A 19360-nucleotide genomic window follows, 5' to 3' on the forward strand; every position below is an offset into this window, starting at 1 on the left:
CTGATGTTTGCTTTCGTGCATTAGATGAGCGTTTTGGAGCAACCTTGAAAATTGATGGTGTATGGAGCATGGTGGAGGTGGCGGCCAATAGGAGGATGAGGACCAAACTCCTGACCATCACAATCCCTCCCATCCCATAGATGTTTTTGATACTTGTCGTGTATTGCACTCATGTTTTATATTGTATATATTGGGTTGTGTTTTATATTGTATATACTGTGTTGTGTTTTGTGTACAGACTTGCCTCTATTCTGCGAACCAATGAGAATTGGTTCTCAACTGACCAATCTGGTTAAATAAAGGTTAATAATCCCCTACTTGACACTGTGGCAGAGCAGAGAAGCTCATTTAGGAACAGTTTACTACAACAATTATTACAACCACGTTGCACTAAGTAGCTATAAGAGCTCTTTTCGGCAATAAGACCGTACAACTCCATGTAATCGAGCTGATTAGTAAGGCTGGGGGATGTTAAATCATACTAGTCTTATTGTATATAATGTTTCAGATGTATATTTTTATTCTATTGTCACTTTATTGTTGTTGTCGTTCGTGATGTGAGCTGCTGCTGTAGGCTACTGCCTTAATTTCCCTTCGGCGATCAATAAAGTACCTTTATCCATCTAAATCACTTGAATGCTCTTAAACTGGTCTTACACACTCATAACATACAGTAATATTAAACAACTGACATATATTGAAAGCTGAAGCAATCCTGGAAAAAAGGGGCAAAGGCACTTTCTCCTGGGACATTTTCCTAACACTTTTATAGCCATAAAAACAAATTAAATCCAGGATTAAAAGGGTTTTAACTCGGTGGTCCGACATCACAGATGGGGGAATTAAAATCCGAGTTTCCGAGTAGGTCATGAACGCACCGTGATATTAATTCTCCCTGGCCAATGTCAGGAGCTGAGGGCGGGGCTGAGCGCACCCAGGGCGGCCGTGATAAGGAGGAGCGTACGGCGTGTTTCCGCTTAGACCAGGCCCAGAGACTCAACACAGTCATATCAATCTATCTATGTAGATACAGTAGCTTACAGTGGGGGAAAAAAGAGTTTCAAAAGAGTTGTCTGCTTTCCTTAGACAACCCGTCTGTGTCAAATTGACAAACGCTTTACGAATATCCACCCGTTTGGTCGTGGGGGGAACAGAGGCGATGGAAGCCGAGTTTCGGGAAATCGATGAACCCGGGAGTTGGAACGCCATTTACCAGGTAGGGTAGGGGGGGTTACTGCCAACACCAAGGTGGGTTAGAAGTACAAATAGTTCTTGTATGGTGAAATGATAGGTCATCAGATGTTAGTACTATCTGCTACGACTTAATAAAACACTAATCTCGCTGTGTAGTGTGTGTAGTGTGTGTAGTATGTGTGTGTAGTGTGTAGTGTGTAGTATGTGTGTGTGTGTAGTGTGTAGTGTGTGTAGTGTAGTGTAGTGTGTGTATTGTGTGTGTGTAGTGTAGTGTGTGTAGTGTGTGTAGTATGTGTGTGTGTGTGTGTAGTGTGTGTGTGTGTAGTGTGTGTATGTGTAGTGTGTGTGTGTGTAGTGTGTGTGTGTGTGTGTGTGTGTGTGTGTGTGTGTGTGCTGAGTTGCACCTATCTGACTAGTTCAGGTGTAGTTGATACCAGGACTATGCCAGGGTGTAGGTTAATACAGTTATGGGCTGGCTTCACAGACAAGGTCTTCAAGTCTAGTCCTGGACTAAATCACACTTTCAATGTACAATCTCCATTGAAGATGCTTTTTAGTCCAGCATTAAGCTTAAACCTTGTCTGTGAAACAGGCCCCTTAACATGTCTGCATTGTGAATTCATCCATTTAGGCTATTACAATATACTCAGATGTTTAGATGCTCCTGTTTGCTCTTCACTTGGGAAATTAGACTTTAATAGATTCCAGAGAGGATGAGAGAGCACAGGCTAAATAAAGATCCCCTAGGCTGCTGTATCGGTATAGGTCCATGTCCAGTTGCAATGTGATTTGCTGTAATGCTTTACGAGTCAGAAATAATAAATTTTTCACCCAAGAATCATTTGTGAGTCAGGTAAAGTAGCCTATATGTTGGAGAAGCTTTTCTTATTGGGTATTTTTTCGCTTACAGGAAATCCGACAGCAATCGAGCGAGCTGCCCTGTAAACTTGCCAAACTACCTGAAAACAAAACTCGGAATCGTTACAGAGATGTCAGTCCATGTAAGTTCTCCAATGTTGCAACTTAATCTTGACGTGGTCCATTTTAGAGTGTAACATAAATGGAGGCAAGAACATGGAGTTTTTCATCAGGCAGGACAGCTTTTTTGTAAACATTTTGTATTATTCCGTAATGCTAACTGGGGGGTGGGGAGTATTCCATCAACATTGCGAAAGGAAAATCCAGGCTTATGCTGACAAGTCTTTCAAGACTTCGTGTGGAAAAATAAGGCTGGATTTTCCTTTTAGCAACGCCGATAGACTACCCCCTGGATATAGCTAAGCTGTTGTGGTTTCCTCTTCTCAAAGATGCAAAATTCAAATGTGAACCCTATGGGACAGCCCGGTCACATGTCACCCAGGGTGTTGTTCATATGTTTGTGTTTCCTGTTTGGCTGTGACATGAACATGAGTAATGTGAAACAACAATCTATGGATTCCAGTGGCTCTTATTAATTAAACTAACTCACTTCGCAATCCCGAATCTATCGGTTTGTTTTAGATCAGGAGAAATAGGCAAATTCTGTTCTTGTTTATTCGACTGGTTCAGAAAATCAAGACCCTGAAAGGAACACTTCTGTGTTTTAGACAAAGACAAACTGTCTGTGCTCTGCAGCTGAACCACAGGCACAGGGGGTATCTCAGGTTACAAAGTCAGAAGTGTTTGTTCTTTTCACGAACCATAAGCCCATTTCATTTTCAACAGTTGACCATAGCAGAATCAGCCTACAACTGGGTACGAACGACTACATTAACGCAAGCCTGATCTCCGTAGAAGAGGCACAGAGGAGCTACATTCTTACTCAGGTTTGTACTTTGTGTCTAGAGCGGAGTTATTATGTGAAGAGACCAACACTGTTTTGGTACTTGGTATTAGAATGTCATTCTTGTGCAAGGGCTTCTTTCACAAATGATTTGTCAAGCTTCCTTGAAATACATTTTCTGTTTTAGTTTTTAAATATTTTAGGGCATTTCTGTTTTATTGGGATAGAGACAGTAGAGATTGACAGGAAGGATGGGTGAGAGAGAGAGAGAGGAGGGATGACATGCAGGATAGGTCGATGGCCAGAATCGAACCAGGGACCCTGTGATTACGTGGCATGGGCCTTTTAGTGAGCTACGCCACCCAGGCGCCCCTGACATAAACGTTTTATTGAATTATCAACCATGTGTTCCTTTTCAAAGAAGTTGAACCAACAACAGGTTCCTGGTAGAATATTGTGGAAGTGGCGCTTAGGTGGCGTAACGGACTAAGCATTGACTATATAACCGCAGGGTTCCCGGTTCGATTCCGGCCGTGGACATATCCTGCATGTCATCCCTTCTCTCTCTCTCACCCATCCTTCCTGTCAAATCTCTACTGTCTCTATCACAATATAAAGAAAAATATGAGTGGGACTGCCCCACTCAGAAATAATAACTTTAAAAAAAAAAAAAAGGAATATTGTGGAAGTGGTCCTTGACCTGTTCCAGTTAGTGTGAACATTATATCAGAGGTTTAGAGTCAGAATTATTTTTATCGCCATGCATATTTGCACGTACAGGAAATTGACTTGTTGAGGTCGGTGCATAGGACATACGAAACAACAATATGTGGCCTGGGGTGGTTCAGTGGTCTAGCACCACGATCTACAGTGCACACATATGCCCATGTCGGCATGGGTTAGAATCCGGCCCGTGTCCTTCTGTCCTCGCTCCCTTCTTCTCCTTACTTTCCCGGGACTGCCCCACTCAGAAAAAATTATAATAAGAAAAAAGAAAAAAGAAACAACTATATATAAGCAAAAATAATTCTGCCTCTTTGTCAACCCTCAGTCAAAACTGATCAAGTCAAACTACATGGGTGTTACCAAAACGTCTCTCTCTACAAATGCGCTCCCGTCTCAAACAGCGCCTCTCCCCTTCCTGCCTCTAGGGACCCCTTCCAAACACGTGCGGCCACTTCTGGGAGATGGTGTGGGAGCAGAAGACCAGAGGGGTGGTGATGCTGAACCGTGTCATAGAGAAAGGATCTGTAAGTAGACATTTTCTTTCTTTCTTTCTTTCTTTCGTGCCTTCTAGAAGATGGCAACCTCACTTACCACTTTTAAAACCCCAGTATCAGAGCTGTGAATGTGTCATATGTGAATGTGTCATATATTTGTGATGATGTGCTGCTGACCTGAATAACGTGAACCGTATATACGACATCTGTTATCCTTGTGGATAAAAACTATGAACTTTGAATGTCGTCATCTCGCCTCTCAGGTGAAGTGTGCGCAGTACTGGCCAGCGAGAGAGGAGGGGGACGCTGTCTTCGAGGACACCAACTTCAAGCTCACCTTCGTATCAGAAGACATCAAGTCCTACTATACTGTCCGTCAGCTGGAGCTAGAAAATCTGTCGGTGAGATTCCCTGTTTCTCGTTGTACCAGAGAGGAGCTGTTAGGTTCTTGAAACATTCGCGCTAAATCGATGGCAATGCGCTAGTTTTATTCACTTTTTAGAGATCCTTCGTAATACATTGGGGGGGGCTATAGCCCCGGATGCCCCTGGCTTAATGATGCCACTGCATTTGTTTTGTACCATCATCTGTTCCCTTCCCTTCTCAGGTTTATTTTTTCTGGGTTAAATCATAGCTCTGGGTCGTCAAACCAAACTTTATTCATAATTGTGAACAATTTACAGCCATGTCACTGTCATGAGACTGGCGAGCCCTCTACAGAGGAATGAGTTGAGAATCTTCTCTTTCCTTTGTGGTACTTAAAGTGGTCATTATATGTAAGATGAGATCTACTCAGAGGAATAGGGATTACTTTTTGCTGGAAATTACTTTGAATTGGTTTTTGAATTGGTTTATACAATAATAGCACCCCCCCCCCACCACCACAAGCAATTCCTATTGGACTTGTCTACTCCGTTTTAACAACATGATATCTAGGAACTTATCTCCACTGGCCTGTTGGTACTTGTTCCGCGGGCAGCACAGTGATCTCTCTGTTCTGTATTAAAACCTTGTGCCACTTTGCCACAATTTCGTCTCTCCACAGACTCAGGAAACCAGGGAGATCCTCCACTTTCACTATACCACCTGGCCTGACTTCGGGGTACCAGAGTCCCCCGCCTCCTTCCTCAACTTCCTGTTTAAGGTGCGGGAGTCTGGGTGTCTGGCCTCCGACCAGGGGCCGGTGGTGGTGCACTGCAGCGCGGGCATCGGACGCTCCGGAACCTTCTGCCTCGTGGACACCTGCCTCGTACTGGTCAGTACAGCGATCTGGTGGGAAGCGCTGCTGTTTAGGATGTGTTATTTATAGGTGTAATTTATAGGCGTAAATGGCCTCTAGCATTATGATGGGTCAAGAGCTTACTGAGCGAGAGAGAGAGGTCTGAAATGAATCTGTTTGTTTACGGAGGGCTAGGCTAGCACTTACTTCTCTTTCAACCCATTAAGAGTATTTATAGTGTCCGTAAGCGCTACTTTCCTCACCCTGTTTGTGGGCAACTAGTGAAGGCTATCGATTGAGTGGTTTTTGCACCTGTGAATTGTGGAACCCCCCAAAAAAACTACAGTTCTTACAGTCAGTTGTTTTGATTTCTATAACAGTTTTGCCACTGATTTCTTATCTCTCTCTATTCTAATTTCCTTGCCCACCACTTTATGCGTGCTGATCTGGGCTTTATGTACCAAAAGGTTATGTACCAATTTATGTGTGTGCGGCACTACAGCGGGTATTCTAATGTTAGTACGCATCTTTGTTCTAACTGTTCTTTTGGGGGGCGGGGGGGGGAGAAACTCACATTTTAGGGGTGTGTCTCGTGAAGATCATAGATATGCCAGATATTCTCATCTGATATTATAAACATGTCCACATTCCCTGCGTGCTCCAGAGACTGCATCCAGATAAGTTAAACACTTTGGGCAGGGTTCGAAATTGCATCTTGTATTATCAAGATTTTATCAATTCAACAGTACGCTAATCAGGTATCGTGTAAACTTTCTCATGTCATGGAAAAAACAACAACTAATATGTAGCAGCATTGATGCAGCAAATACTGCAGCACTCATCTGTGGTGGTACGTTTACATTTTTAGTGGTCTCGTTTAGCCTACCGTCTTGGGGTCAGTTGCTATTAAATAGACTAAAATAGCCTAAATGTGTTACATTTAGATCGTTACAAACGTGTCTCATTATTGTTTACCAATCACAGGGTTCCCACGGGTCCTTGAAAACCTTGAAAGTTTGTGAATTTGAGAAAAATAAATCAAGGTCTTAAAAAAGTGAAAATAGACATGGGTGATTGAAAGTGCTTGAATTCCCCCCTCTCTCTCTCTCTCTCTCTCTCTCTCTCTCTCTCTCTCTCTCTCTCTCTCTCTAAAAAACTGTATTCAAAAATGTTTTACTTAGCACGTCAACTAGTAAATAAGTCTCTGTATTGCTTAACTTTACACATATTTCACAATATATTGTTTGAGACCAAGAGACCATCTAGTGTTCACACATTCAAGCCTCTCTTTTTAATTGTTGTCTGTGAGCGGATAGTTCATATTATATCAATTCTCATCTAGATTTGTCTCAAACTTTGCCGTGTTGGGTCCTTGAATTTGAGGGAATTGAGTCTTGAAAGTCCTTGAAAGGTGCTTGAATTTGATGTTTCAGAAGGTGTGGGAACCCTGCAATCAGAAAGAGCGGCCTTGCTGGTCCCAGAATAACAGTTGAAAGTTGTATTGTCATATTTCTGTATACTGGGACACAGTAGAGTCTATGACAGTACAATTACGCTCTTATTCTCATGCCCAGCTCTTCGCAGTAACACAAGAGGGTGTGGTCTATCGTAGATATTGGGACTGCGGAGTTGTGGTCATAGAAGCACAGCCATTGGAAGTACATTTTGAACATGTTCTGTGACTATTTTTTACAGAAGATACTTTTGAGAACAAATGTTACATACTTTGCAAATACTTGTGTGCTGCTCCATGACGTTTCTGACAGACGGTTAGAATAGTAAGCGTCTTGGCTTGTCGTTTCCAACACTGATTTCACAACGCAATAAGCACCATGGAAGGTGATCGTGATTGATTGATTTAGTTTATTTTTTTAAGTGATAAAGAGCACAATTAATCCCCATAATAGAATAGAATAAATGTGGCAAACATGGCCCATTTTCTCCAATTCACAATTCAATATTCAATTGAATTCAATACAATTCAATTCCACTCCGAAGCAGATGGGCTATGGCACAGAACAAACTATTTAGTTGTTCTTTAAAGCCTAATAATGAGATTCCAGTGGTTTTCTATTTGACTATCCAGAAGGACTGCCTTCAGAATAAAGGTTTTCTAGCCATAGGACATTCCTCTGACAAATCTGTCTTGAATTGAACTCATAGATGATTTATTTCTCTTGGCCACCCATCGGATTTTCTAAGTGCCTACGGTCTGGAAGGCCTGTTTGGTGAGCTATGACCAACGCGCACCTTTTCAAAATGGGAGTATTTGGAGAGTGTGTAAAAGGCGTGGAACGCAAGGAAATCAGAATGGACCCCGACGGTGCTGGTTGTGACATCAGGGAACTTGCCTGTGAAGCTGCCGGCCATCATAATAATAATAATACATTTTATTTATGGGCGCCTTTCAAGGCTCTCAAGGACACCTTACAAAACAGTTTAAAACCACATATCAAAACATTAAAATCAACAAAGCAAAATGAGATATAACAACAAACAAAATACAGGAGATCAAACCAAGTAAGCCATTGTGAAAAGGTGTTCATCAAGTATATCATGCGAATACTATGTACAGCATACCTGCTGCTGACTTCCTGTCAGGTTTTTGACTGGTGGTAACAGTTTGTGACACGTTGCAGATGTCTATCCGCAAGGACCCGTCGTCGGTGCGCATCCGTGACGTGCTGCTGGAGATGCGGCGCTATCGCATGGGCCTGATCCAGACGGCCGATCAACTCCGCTTCTCCTACGTGGCTGTCATCGAAGGGGCCAAGAGCATCATGGGAGACACGTCTGTGCAGGTAAAATCCAATCTCTTTTTTTTTTTTTTTTATCTAATAATAATTTAAACCTAAAAAATGTGGATGAAATAAGTTCCCCCTACGTAAAGCACATTAAACAAGCACACCATGTTCACCATTTAGCCTAGAGGTTAGAGAGGCCGACTAGCAATTGGAAGATCGCTGGTTGGATCCCCGCCTCAGGAGGGAGCTGCATGTGCCTCTGAGCAAGGCACATAACCCCTAATTGCTCCAGGGGCGCCGACTATGGCTGTCCTTGTGTCTAGAGCAAAAAAAACAAAAATAATTCCAACAATTGACTGACAAGTTGATTGCGTGGCAATAAATAATAATAATAATAATAATAATTATTATTATTATTATTATTATTATTTGGGAAGTCTTCACTATGTGCAGAATGCAAAATTCTGCCTCTCCACGGCTCTATGGCACGTGCTAGCCATTCTCCATGTGAAGGCCATTGTCATGTTTAGCCGATACACACATTACCCACAATTCTCCATGTCCGTGTTTGTGTTCAGGAGTCATGGAAAGAGCTGTCCAATGAGGAGGACGCTCCTCCAGAGTTCACCCCTCCCCCGCCCCGCCCGCCTCCCAGAGACCCCCTCCCCAACGGCGTGGTCCCGCCCTGCTCCTTCTTCCCCTCCGGCGACGTCGCTGAGGAGATCGTTGAGCAAAAGAACGACATCCGCACCCGCAGGTAATAAACATTTAACATTTGACATTTTTTGTCATTTCGGGACGTTAGAATTATAAGGTTCTATCTCCATTTTTGTCAAAATTGAGTTTTTTACATAATCTGATCCATTAGGTGTTTATTAATGCCTGTGTGGTGTTTTAAAATGTTGACATTTTTGAGTTAGTAATTAATAAAATACAAAGGTTCCATCTCACAAAACATAATGGAATGTAAAAACTTTGACGCTAAACGGAGATGGAACCTTATAATTCTAAGCTCACGATTTAGCAGACGCTTGCTTATCCAGCACGACTAAGTACATTTGTCTAAACGTAAGGGAATCAACTATAAATTGTAGATAGATTTATAATAATATCAGTTTTTCCACACAATGCAGTTTTTTTATCACTCTAAAAACCAACCACAATCACCAGCTGAACTTTAAGGTGCAGGGGGGTGTTCCATCAACAACGAGGAAATTCCAGGCTTATTATTATTATTATTGTCCTGCGGGACTTGTCAAAATAAGCCCAGAGTTTTTGATACATTTAGCATAACTTAGCCTGGAAAATAAGCCTGCATTTTCCTTTTGTGACATTGGTGGAATACCCCCCTGGGCTCTGGTTTCAATCCAGAATGTTGTTACCCGCCACCTGCCCTCTTTTACTCCCTCACAGGGTCAGAGAGCGCTGTGAACCTGTAAGCTAAAGCTCCAACTAGTTACTAGTTTATAGTTGTTGGTGTTGGTTACTGTGTTGGTTACTGTACGCCTCCCTAGTCCATCAGAGTGCGGAATGTTTTCTTGGCACACTTTGGGCCCCGTTAATACCAATCAATCATCCTTTGAACGCCCCAGCCTACTTGAGTATTGTTGCTGACCGTGTGTGCATCCCCTTCATGGCCTCAATGTACCCCGTCTTCTAATGGATACTTCCAGCATGATAACGCACCGTGTCACAAAGCAAAAGTCGTCTCAAAAAACTGGTTTCATGACCATCACGATGAGTTCAGTGGCTTTCCCACTCACCGGGATGTGGTAGACAACAACCATAGGGTATGTGGTAGAACGGGAGATTCACAGCTTGAAAAAAGTCTGCGTGACACAACCATGTCACCGTGGACCAGAATCTCTTCCTGTTGTGGAATGAACGCCACGAAGAATCGAGGCTGTTTTGAGAGCAAAGAAGAGGCCCAACCCAGTATTATTATAGTGTCCCTAATAGAGTGCTCAGCGAGTGTGTGTGTGTGTGTGTGTTTATATATATATATTGTTTGTTCAATATGCCCCACCCTCTTCATTCCTCTCTCTCTCTCTCTCTCTCTCTCTCTCTCCCTCCGCAGTGCCCCACCGGAGCCTGAACTCCGAAGGAGGACAGGTGTGGACGTGGACGCCGCCCCCCCCGCTGATGCCCCCCCGCCGTCCCCCGCCGTCCCCGCCGACCAGCCCGACGGCCTGACGGGGAGCAAAGACCAGGGCCCCAAAGCCCCGAGGAAACCCCAGAGGCTGCACCAGACAGAGAGCCAGGCGGGGGCCCAGGCAGCGGCGGAGGAGCAGGCAGCAGCAGCCTCTGGCGACGGCCCCCCTCCCCAGGGGACCTGGGCCCCCCTGCTGGCCAACGTGTGCCTCTGCACGGCGTTGGCCCTGGGCGCTTACGTCTGTTACCGAGCCTGCTTCCACTGAAACCTCTCTCTCTCTCTCTCCCTTTTTTCCTCTCTGGCTCCTCCTCTTCCTCCTCCTCCTCCTCTCTCCCTTCTCTTTTTTGCAGGGTTGTGTTAGTTTGGGGCCAACCGCCCCCCTCCCCCCTACACACACACACACACTCACTCTCTCTCTCTCTGCTTATCTCTGCCGGCGAGTGGTTAGTTTGGACTTCAGGCTCCACTTGTTTTATGTATGAAATGCAGAGCGTGGGGGAGGGGAGGGGAAGAGGAAGGGAAGGGAAGAGGAAGGGAAGAGAAGGGAAGGGAAGAGGAAGGAAAGGGAAGGGAAGGGAAGGGGAAGGGAAGAGAGGGGGAAGGGAAGAGAGGGGGAGTGTTGGGGTAAGGGACAGCCCTTTTCTGCATCACCCACCTTTTTAGCTCCCTCAGAAACGTCAGTTTGGACGCTCAGGACCTCAACTATCAGGTGCCACCTCCCAAATACATGTGTTGATTTAAGAATAATTTCTTTTCCGATGGTTTTTCTTTCATAGTAGTCAGTTAGAGGACGTGGTATGTGATGTTTGTTTTGTTTCCGTGGTCTGTGAACCGCTCACAGGCCGGACGGCGGACCAGACCGCCCTACACACGCATACGTCGTCCTCTCCGTCGACGAACCAAACGACACACGTTAGTGTTCTTCCATGATTGATGATCTCTGCTGTCGCTAATGTCACATTGGCTTTTCACTCACGCTTCACTCCCAAAAATATTTCTCCCTCTTTCCTCTCAACAGTTCCTCATTAAAGGTCGGTCAGGTCAGGCGTTCCACAGAGCTCGGGTTTGTGGTCGTCCTGCACTGCGCCGAACGGCTGCAGACTTCTGTAAAAAGGAAGAAAAAAAAAACCTGTTACAACTTAGTTAGTTGTCATGGAGACGGGGGGGGGGGGGGGGGGCAGTGTTATTGTACCCAGGAGGAAGCTGAGGCTGAGATAGAGGGAGAGGCTGCCCCCCCCCCCCACTAAATAAGGGGTGCATGCAGTGGGCCATTGATGGCCTTAGGAGAGCACCCTACCACTGCCCACGTGTAGGGCCCTTTGGCTTGAGGGGTGTGTGTGTGTGTGTGTGTGTGTGTGTGTGTGTGTGTGTGTGTGTGAGAGTGAGAGAGACAGACATTATTGGAGCTTTCTACTGATGCTTGACTTATATCTGCTTCTTAGTTGGGGGAAGTTCAAGCTAATAATGTATAAGTCAAATGTGAAATATATTCTAGATTGCTTCCTGGTTAATTGATTCTTCTCCCCTCCCACATTACTCGTTCCCCAACTTGACATGTAGAACAGGAGTGTCTCGTTGAGTGATGTGCTTTGAACGGGAGTGGAGTGTATGCCGCACGCCTGTCACGAGCTGTTTTCGTTTCGGCTTTAGTTTGATATGTCGCATTCGCACTTCGCCTCTTCTTAAGAAAGCGACTCCAGCAAATGCTTATATATAAATATAAATTACTCTTTTTAATCTGTGTTCTGGCTCAAGTCAGCTCTAAAGGATTTTTCTACATCATATATATTTTTGGGTTTGTTGTCAAACCTATTAGATTATTATTGTTCAGTGGCGGCAGATTTCTTGCCGTCACCACTTTGAGAGACTTTTTTCATGCCGATGATTAAAAAAAAAAAAAAGAAGTGAACATGTAAAAAAGGAGGGGAATGCGTCAGGTGAGCGTTTGCGTAGTTTATCGAGCGTGTCTGGAGCGGGCGTCTCTGAACACAGGAGGCCACTTTTACGCACAAGAATGCCAGCTCAGCCTAATGGAGACACACAAAAGCAGCTAACCCCCCTCCTTCTCTCCTTTCGCTAGCAATACAAATACTTAAATATCTCCCTTTAAGTTCCCATCTTCTTCTGAACGCAACACCCCATCCTGCCTGTCCGGACAGGGAGCCAGGGAGTTCAAAGTTCAAAACCAACCAAAAACCAAAAACACCAGCGCAGGGATGAATACACTGTAGTGATGATGATCAGTTAATGTCGTGGGTATGGGCTGTGCTGGCCATGTTTATTTTTTATTTTTTATGATTTAATATTTTCACACAAGACCTCCTGCAGTCATGAACAAACAGGTTTTTCTGTCGAGTTCAACGTTTCTGGAGTTCAGCTAGAGTTCAGTTTACCTTAGCGACTCGAAAGAGAGCTACTTCCTGAGTCTTAACGGCTGTGCTTTTCTCTAGAATGTATGAGGTCGTACCCACGGACATACCCTCGTGATTGCTTGTTCAAATCAGGTTCCATTGTGCAGACTTTTTTTTCTGCACCTGCAAGTGGTAAACTTATACGTACCTGGCCAGCCACCACGTTGCCCAGCACATCCTGTTTCTCTGTACTTATGATCACCAAACCGTTTGTCTTTTTATTTTATTTTATTATTTACATCCATCATCAATGTATTCCTTTTTTTTGATAAAAAAGAAAAAGAAAGAAAAAAAAAAACTACTGCTGATTTTGTTCTGGTTTTTGGATCTGATAGATGTTTAGTATTTCATTTTCAGACTGAATTCTGAACAAAGGCTGTAGTAATAAAATCATGTCACAGATAAGTGTCTGCTGTGTGTCTTTTTACATTTTAATTAGAATCTCTTGTCTTTTTTTTTTAGACGGTTAAGTGCCTTCAAGTGGAGAAGGACCGGAGAATTCCCACCCTAGTCATTCATTATGGACTTTTAAATGTCATGTATTTCAAAGTGATTTGGATGTTATTGTACTGAGCTGAAAGTGGATATAATGAATATAATAACTCTTAATTACTTCTTATTAATATTCGTTTAAGCTGAGCTCAGCCTTGATGGCTACACAAAGGGAGGAGATTGATGAGCATATTAAAATATGAAAACATTAGATAATACAGGATTGACCCGAATATAAGATGACCCTGATTATATGACGACCCCCCTTTTTCAAGACTCATTTTTGACCAAAGACCAAATCTTTTCATAAAGAAAGTCGTTTTATTTGTATTCACATTGAATAAAACAATGATGGTTCTTTTTTATCATATTGGGGTATGGGCATACAATCGTAATTATTTAATATTGAATATAAGACGATGCGACTTTTTCAGAGGTATTTCCAGGGGAAAAAACTTAAAAATGGACTCGGGTCAATACGGTACATGGGCTGAATTGCAATCTGTTATTATTGAGCTTATGTCTGGTAAACCAACCCGATGAACATAACATTTAATACAAGACTTCCTTATTTGGGGGGGCGGCTGTGGTGCAGGAGGGAGAGCTGCCGTCTAATGATCGCAAGGTCGGCGGTTCGAGCCCCGGCTGGCCACATGTCGAAGTGTCCTTGGGCAAGACACTGAACCCCAAATTGTTCCCAGTGAGCGGGCCGGCGCCTTGCATGGTAGCTTGCCGCCATTGGTGTGTGAATGTGTGTGTGAATGGGTGAATGAGAGGCCGGTGTAAAGTGCTTTGGATAAAGGCGCTATATAAGTCAGTCCGTTTACCATTTATGCCCCTCAGACATAAAATAAAGCTGTTGCATCAAAAGTATGTGAAATGTGTCGAGCTGCATGCAGGTCCATGATGTGATGCTCTGTTGGTACAGCATGGCGCTAACAGCGCTTAGGTTGTGGGTTCGATTCCCTCTGGGACCATATATACCGACAAATGTATGCACACACTGCAATGTAAGATGTACTTTGGATGAAAGCGTCAGCTAAATGGCGTATATTATTATCATTGTGACTCACTATAGCCTAATTCACACTGCAGAGCCCAGCTGAGTCTAACTGCACTGGGCCATCCTGGTCACGCATCCATCCACCAGAGTTGTGGCAAACAGGGCTGCTGTGTGAAAGGAACATATGGAAAGCCAGCACAACCAGATAGCCTATAAAGCCCTGATCTGTATGACCATTGATATGAAAAGCTTACCTGGGGGGTATTCCATCAATGTCAATTTAAAGAAAATCCAGGCTAATTTTCACGAGACTTGTCAAAAATAACCCTGGATTTTTCTTTAGAGACTTTGATGGAATACCCCCCTGGTGTGAATAAAGCTCATTATGGTTGATTGATTGTGTGTGTGTGTGTGTGTGTGTGTGTGTGTGTGTGTGTGTAAAACATGGCAAGCAGGCCTGTGTAAAACATGGCAGGCAGGCCTGTGAAGTGTTCTGCATTACATTTTAACCAGGCACTTTAGAGAGCAATTTTAGAGATTACAGGGACAGTCTCTCTGGTCTGGAGTAACTTAGGGCTAAGTGCCTTACTCAAGGGCACACTAGTGGTGGTGGTGTTCCCAGGGGGGACTCATGGCCTTCTGATCACCAGTCCAACTCACTATCCACGAGGCCCACCACTACCCCTGAAATGTAAATACTGTAAAAACGAAATGACCACAAGGGGGCACTGTAGTACACATAACCAGCCCGACTTGGTTGTTCAGAGTACATGACATTCTGTACACATGACTCACATACCTGAGTCTCTCTCGCCCACGCCATCCGGTTTTCCATACCTGTCAAGTAACTGTCAACTTATTCCTTTTGTTTTGGAAATCTGTATGCTCTAGTTCCTTGGAGGTGATTATTCAGGATGTTATTCCCAGAAATGATCTTGTAATAAAATCAATGCTATAGAATACTATTGTTTGAACCTTGCCTCTCTATTGTCTGTCCTTTATGCCATATTAGTCAGCCTGTCAATTCTAAAGAAGTACAAAACGGTCTCTATGTTGAAAGGGAAGATCTCATGATCTCAGGGAAGGTCTCGGACAGGATGTTAGTAATGTTACATTGTGAAGACATTCATCAGTTCAGGCTGTGATCTATAAATCACGCTAGGCATGATTGCAAGGTGAAACAGGAAACCGGCGAGGATGATGGAGGGGTTTCATCGATGGCCTACCTTCCCTAGGGAATTTAAAGGCCTAAGTTTGAAAAATAATAATAAGTAGAAGGTGAAACGTGACAGACACGCCTGCACACTCTGGCAGTGGGTCACTTTCACACACACAGGAAGTGCTTATTCACTAGTAGACAGGTGCAATAGTACACTACCAAGCCTATAAACTGAGTAACTACACTGCTCTTGGTACTATGGTACTACAGGAACAGTGCTTCGTGGGTGTGTGGGTGTGTGTTTGTGTGTGTGTGTGTGTGTGTGTGTGTGCGGGGGGGACCAGGGGGGGGGGGGGGGGGGGGCTGCAAAGGAATGCAACTACAGGAGTGAGTAACAGCACTCCTAACAACAGGCCTCTTCTGACGTCTTCTGAGGCAGAATGGAACAGGCTGCAACGGATCGTTGCGTTGGGAAAAGTACTGTCAAGGCGTGGCCTGATCACAGGAAGTGGTCTTAAAGGCATAGCTGTTCTCTCTAGTACAAACTGTACTCTGCAGATGTGTTGCTGGTGTTCATGTTTCATGAATGAGGCAATGTTTATGATGCCGGTAATCAAGATGAAGAGAGGGATGGTAACAAGGAAGAGAGGGAGAGATGTTTATGAGTGTTTATCTGTTGAAGGTGGTACTAATCTGACAATCTGAATATATTGATAAAAATCTAAAATAAAAAAACATTTCACCAGGAGCAAACAATTCTGTAAAGTGAAATTAGAACAATGTAGAGACCGAAATCATCAAAACAGGTTTATGCTGAATAATTGTAAAACCTAATAGGCAAACATACACACACACACACACACACACACACACTACACTACACTACACTACACTACACTACACTACACTACACTACACTACACTACACTACACTACACACTACATCAGCCACAGAAAATGTTTTAGGGGAAAAGTCCAAAAAAAGTTTATGCAATAATAAAGAATAATGTCAAACTTGCCAGGGCTGACAGTGACACATAATAGATATTGATAACTTCCAAATCATGCCATATTTAGTGTTTCTGCATGCAGCAAGCTGGGGACCGTACATTTCGCCTATAGATGCCAAGTGTCTCTTGGTTGAATCTGCAACTCTCTCCCGCTATCTCCCGTCTCTCTCCCACTTATCAGTCGTCCACTCTGACCTCCAGACTCTCCCAATGTGTGTCCTGAGTTTACTCATTAACCTGGAACTTCCCAGAGGCCAGCCGAGCCTCCAGGGACATGACTGCGGCCTTTCGCCTGAAGTGCCTCGCAGACTGTGGAATATTTCCTGGGAGCCAACGTCAACATTGGTTATGGAAATTGGAAATTCCAGAAACTGAAACCATGCAGTGTGACTGAGAGATGCTTAATGACCCCTGCTGTTGTAGGAGTGTCTTGAGTCATCATTTTCCCAAGCGTCTTACCATTGGAGCACAGTAGACAGAGGGTAGCAGCACATAGTCACGTACAGTAAAAAACTTTTTACTACGTCCTTGTTTTCATCATCAATCCCTCAATTATAAACCACTATTTTCGTTAGAAATGATGACAGTGTGTAAGGCTATATTGGGCTACATCTGCAGAAAGTTAGTAGTTGTTGACACACACCCCTAACTGAACAGTTTAGAAGGAAGGATTTTTTGATGCACTAATCAAATGGAAAGTGACTGTTTTGATGCTACAGTTATCATTATCAGTACACTTCCACAACCTTCTCTGAGGTTAATCCTTTTTTTGCGGCGGTTGTTGTGACATTCACCCTTGTTGTTCCTGTCTCCATGGCGACCGATTACGTGGACAGTGCCGTCACCCACAGGCCTGGCTACGGGTGAGATGTGACATGCGGTCGTTCTCTGTGGTGGTGCGTTCACGCATATAGGTCACAGCATAAACACTTGTCTCGTCCCCCCCCTGACTTAAGACGTTAGAGCTGGTGCTTCGGTGCTTCCCTTTCTGTGGCGGCCGCTTCCCCTCTGTGAACGCGGCCCGGAGTGATGACGTTGATCCGGGGTTCAGATGTAAACAAAGCACGCTGACCCGACCTCCTCAACCACAAGTTTAACATGCTAACTAACTACAGCACTGTGTCTGTGTGCCTGTGGATTGTTGTCTTCATCAACTGGTGCAGTTGTGCAGTTCTTTTGTAGATAGCACCAACCATGTTAGTCACATCAAATACTGTATAGGCCTATATACACACACGTATATATAGTCTTTTTTACTGATAATATCAGTGATATACTGTATAGTTTAATGAACGTTTACAAACTATGCAGTAAAGATGTGGAACGCCCTTCCTATAATCTTAAAGGAGTGCAAAACACTGCCCACCTTCAAAACCACTCTCAAAAAACATTTACAGGAGGCTGCAATCCGTAACTGGACCCTCTAAAACAAAAATCAGATTAAAAGACCTGAACTACCCACTGTACATACTTTGTGTTTTGTCCCCCGCCCCCACCTGTGGTGTATGTCCCCACCTGTCCTACCCGCTGTACATACCTTATGTTTTGTTGTATTGTTCTTCCCATGATGGATGTATGTTTATCTTGTCGATAGTAATAGTTATTTGTCTGTATTATCTTGTAGATAGTACTAGTTTTTCTGTCTGTCTTACATGTAACGATGAATTGAGAATCAAGGACCCCAATTGAAATAAGCCAGTGGCTTTCTTGGGTTTTTATCCTGTTAGTTGACCTTGTATGTAATATGTACTTTCATGTACCTACTTCTGCAAATCTTCTAATAAAGTTTTCAATCAATCAATCAATGAATGATGAATGAATGAATGGTCTTTATTGTCATTGATATAGTACAGGTACCATACAATGAAATTTGGGAGTGGGGGCTCCCCTGGTGCTAGGAAAAAAAGAAGAAAAAAAGGGAAAAGAGCTGGTTTACATAAGATTACATTAAGATTACATTAAGATGCTAACTACTGCACCTGGTGCCTGTTGATTGTTATCTTTATCAACTGGTTGTGCAGTTTTCTTCTTCTAGATAGCACCATGTTAGTCACATCAAATACTGTATATATATATATATATATATATATATATATATATATATATATACGTATACTATAGGCCTTATACTCTTTTTACTGATATACTGTATGTAAATATGCAACATAGCCTACTAACTTAACACATAGGCCTACATGTATCATCATTTTAACATGTCATCTACTAACTGTAGGAAGTGCTCATTGTTAGTCATCCACATTGGGTTGAAGGTTGAAAGGGTTGGTGTCATAAGTTTGGTTGACGTGGGTGATGATGAGTGTGTTTTTCATCTTTGTCATATTTCAACACACCCTATTTCCTGTTCGGTAGCTGTTTGGTAGCGCGTGCACGTGTTACCTGAGGCTCTGACACCACAGAAGAGGCCAACATATTTGTCCTCACGTCTGTCCTTTAATTTACCCTGATGAACCGTTTTAAACAACACCTAACCTAGTTAAGCGCAATTTGGAGCATTTGAGTTTCATCAAGGATCAAAACAAAACAGGATCTTAGGTTAGAATCTGGCAACTTCTTCAAGTAACTTATTGACTTATATACAGTACCCAATGAGAGCATGGCCGAAAAACATCAGACATTGTCATGATGTGTTAATTTCTTCCTGTGGAGAGTGGAGAAAGGCTTAAACGTATCTGTATCTTCTGAAATTAGTGTTATGTGTTTGATACAATATGATTTGTAAAATAGAAACTCAATTCACAGTTTCAAAAGACCTCTTGTCACCTGCAAAGGGCAGCAAAGCATAGTCTTTTTCTTTAACAAGTTCACTATCTGTTCAGGAAGGAACCTTTCCATATCTCACCGTGGGCAGAATGCCAGTGCCATTGTAGTAAGTATCTGATGCCATATACAAGGTTGATTTCCATCACGTGAGGTGGAGATAGTTTTTTTCATGCCCCTGCAAATTGCCAATGTGAGGTTCACTTGCCACACCAA

The 19360-nt window shown here is 43.3% G+C and overlaps 1 protein-coding gene across 1 annotated transcript; it reads left to right on the forward strand.

The window, feature by feature from the left end:
- The first annotated feature begins 1053 nt into the window (after nucleotides 1-1053).
- Nucleotides 1054-10596, forward strand: ptpn1 (protein tyrosine phosphatase non-receptor type 1). The gene is made up of 9 exons (XM_080533349.1): nucleotides 1054-1216; nucleotides 2105-2195; nucleotides 2899-2999; nucleotides 4108-4206; nucleotides 4440-4577; nucleotides 5222-5431; nucleotides 8035-8196; nucleotides 8718-8896; nucleotides 10217-10596. Exons 1-9 carry the CDS (start codon nucleotides 1160-1162, stop codon nucleotides 10554-10556), a joined length of 1377 nt encoding a protein of 458 aa, XP_080389475.1. The 5' UTR covers nucleotides 1054-1159; the 3' UTR covers nucleotides 10557-10596.
- Nucleotides 10597-19360: the final 8764 nt, after the last annotated feature.

The sequence above is a fragment of the Nansenia antarctica genome, assembly GCF_963989245.1.
Source record: "Nansenia antarctica genome assembly, chromosome: 6".
NCBI lineage: Eukaryota > Metazoa > Chordata > Actinopteri > Argentiniformes > Microstomatidae > Nansenia > Nansenia antarctica.

Bases quoted from the DNA above. Each gene is read 5' to 3' on its own strand.
- ptpn1 (XM_080533349.1), top strand. From the start codon at position 1,160: ATGGAAGCCGAGTTTCGGGAAATCGATGAACCCGGGAGTTGGAACGCC. The intron at 1,217-2,104 runs GTAGGGTAGGGG...TTTCGCTTACAG, and splicing joins GTTGGAACGCCATTTACCAG to GAAATCCGACAGCAATCGAG. The intron at 4,578-5,221 runs GTGAGATTCCCT...GTCTCTCCACAG, and splicing joins TGGAGCTAGAAAATCTGTCG to ACTCAGGAAACCAGGGAGAT.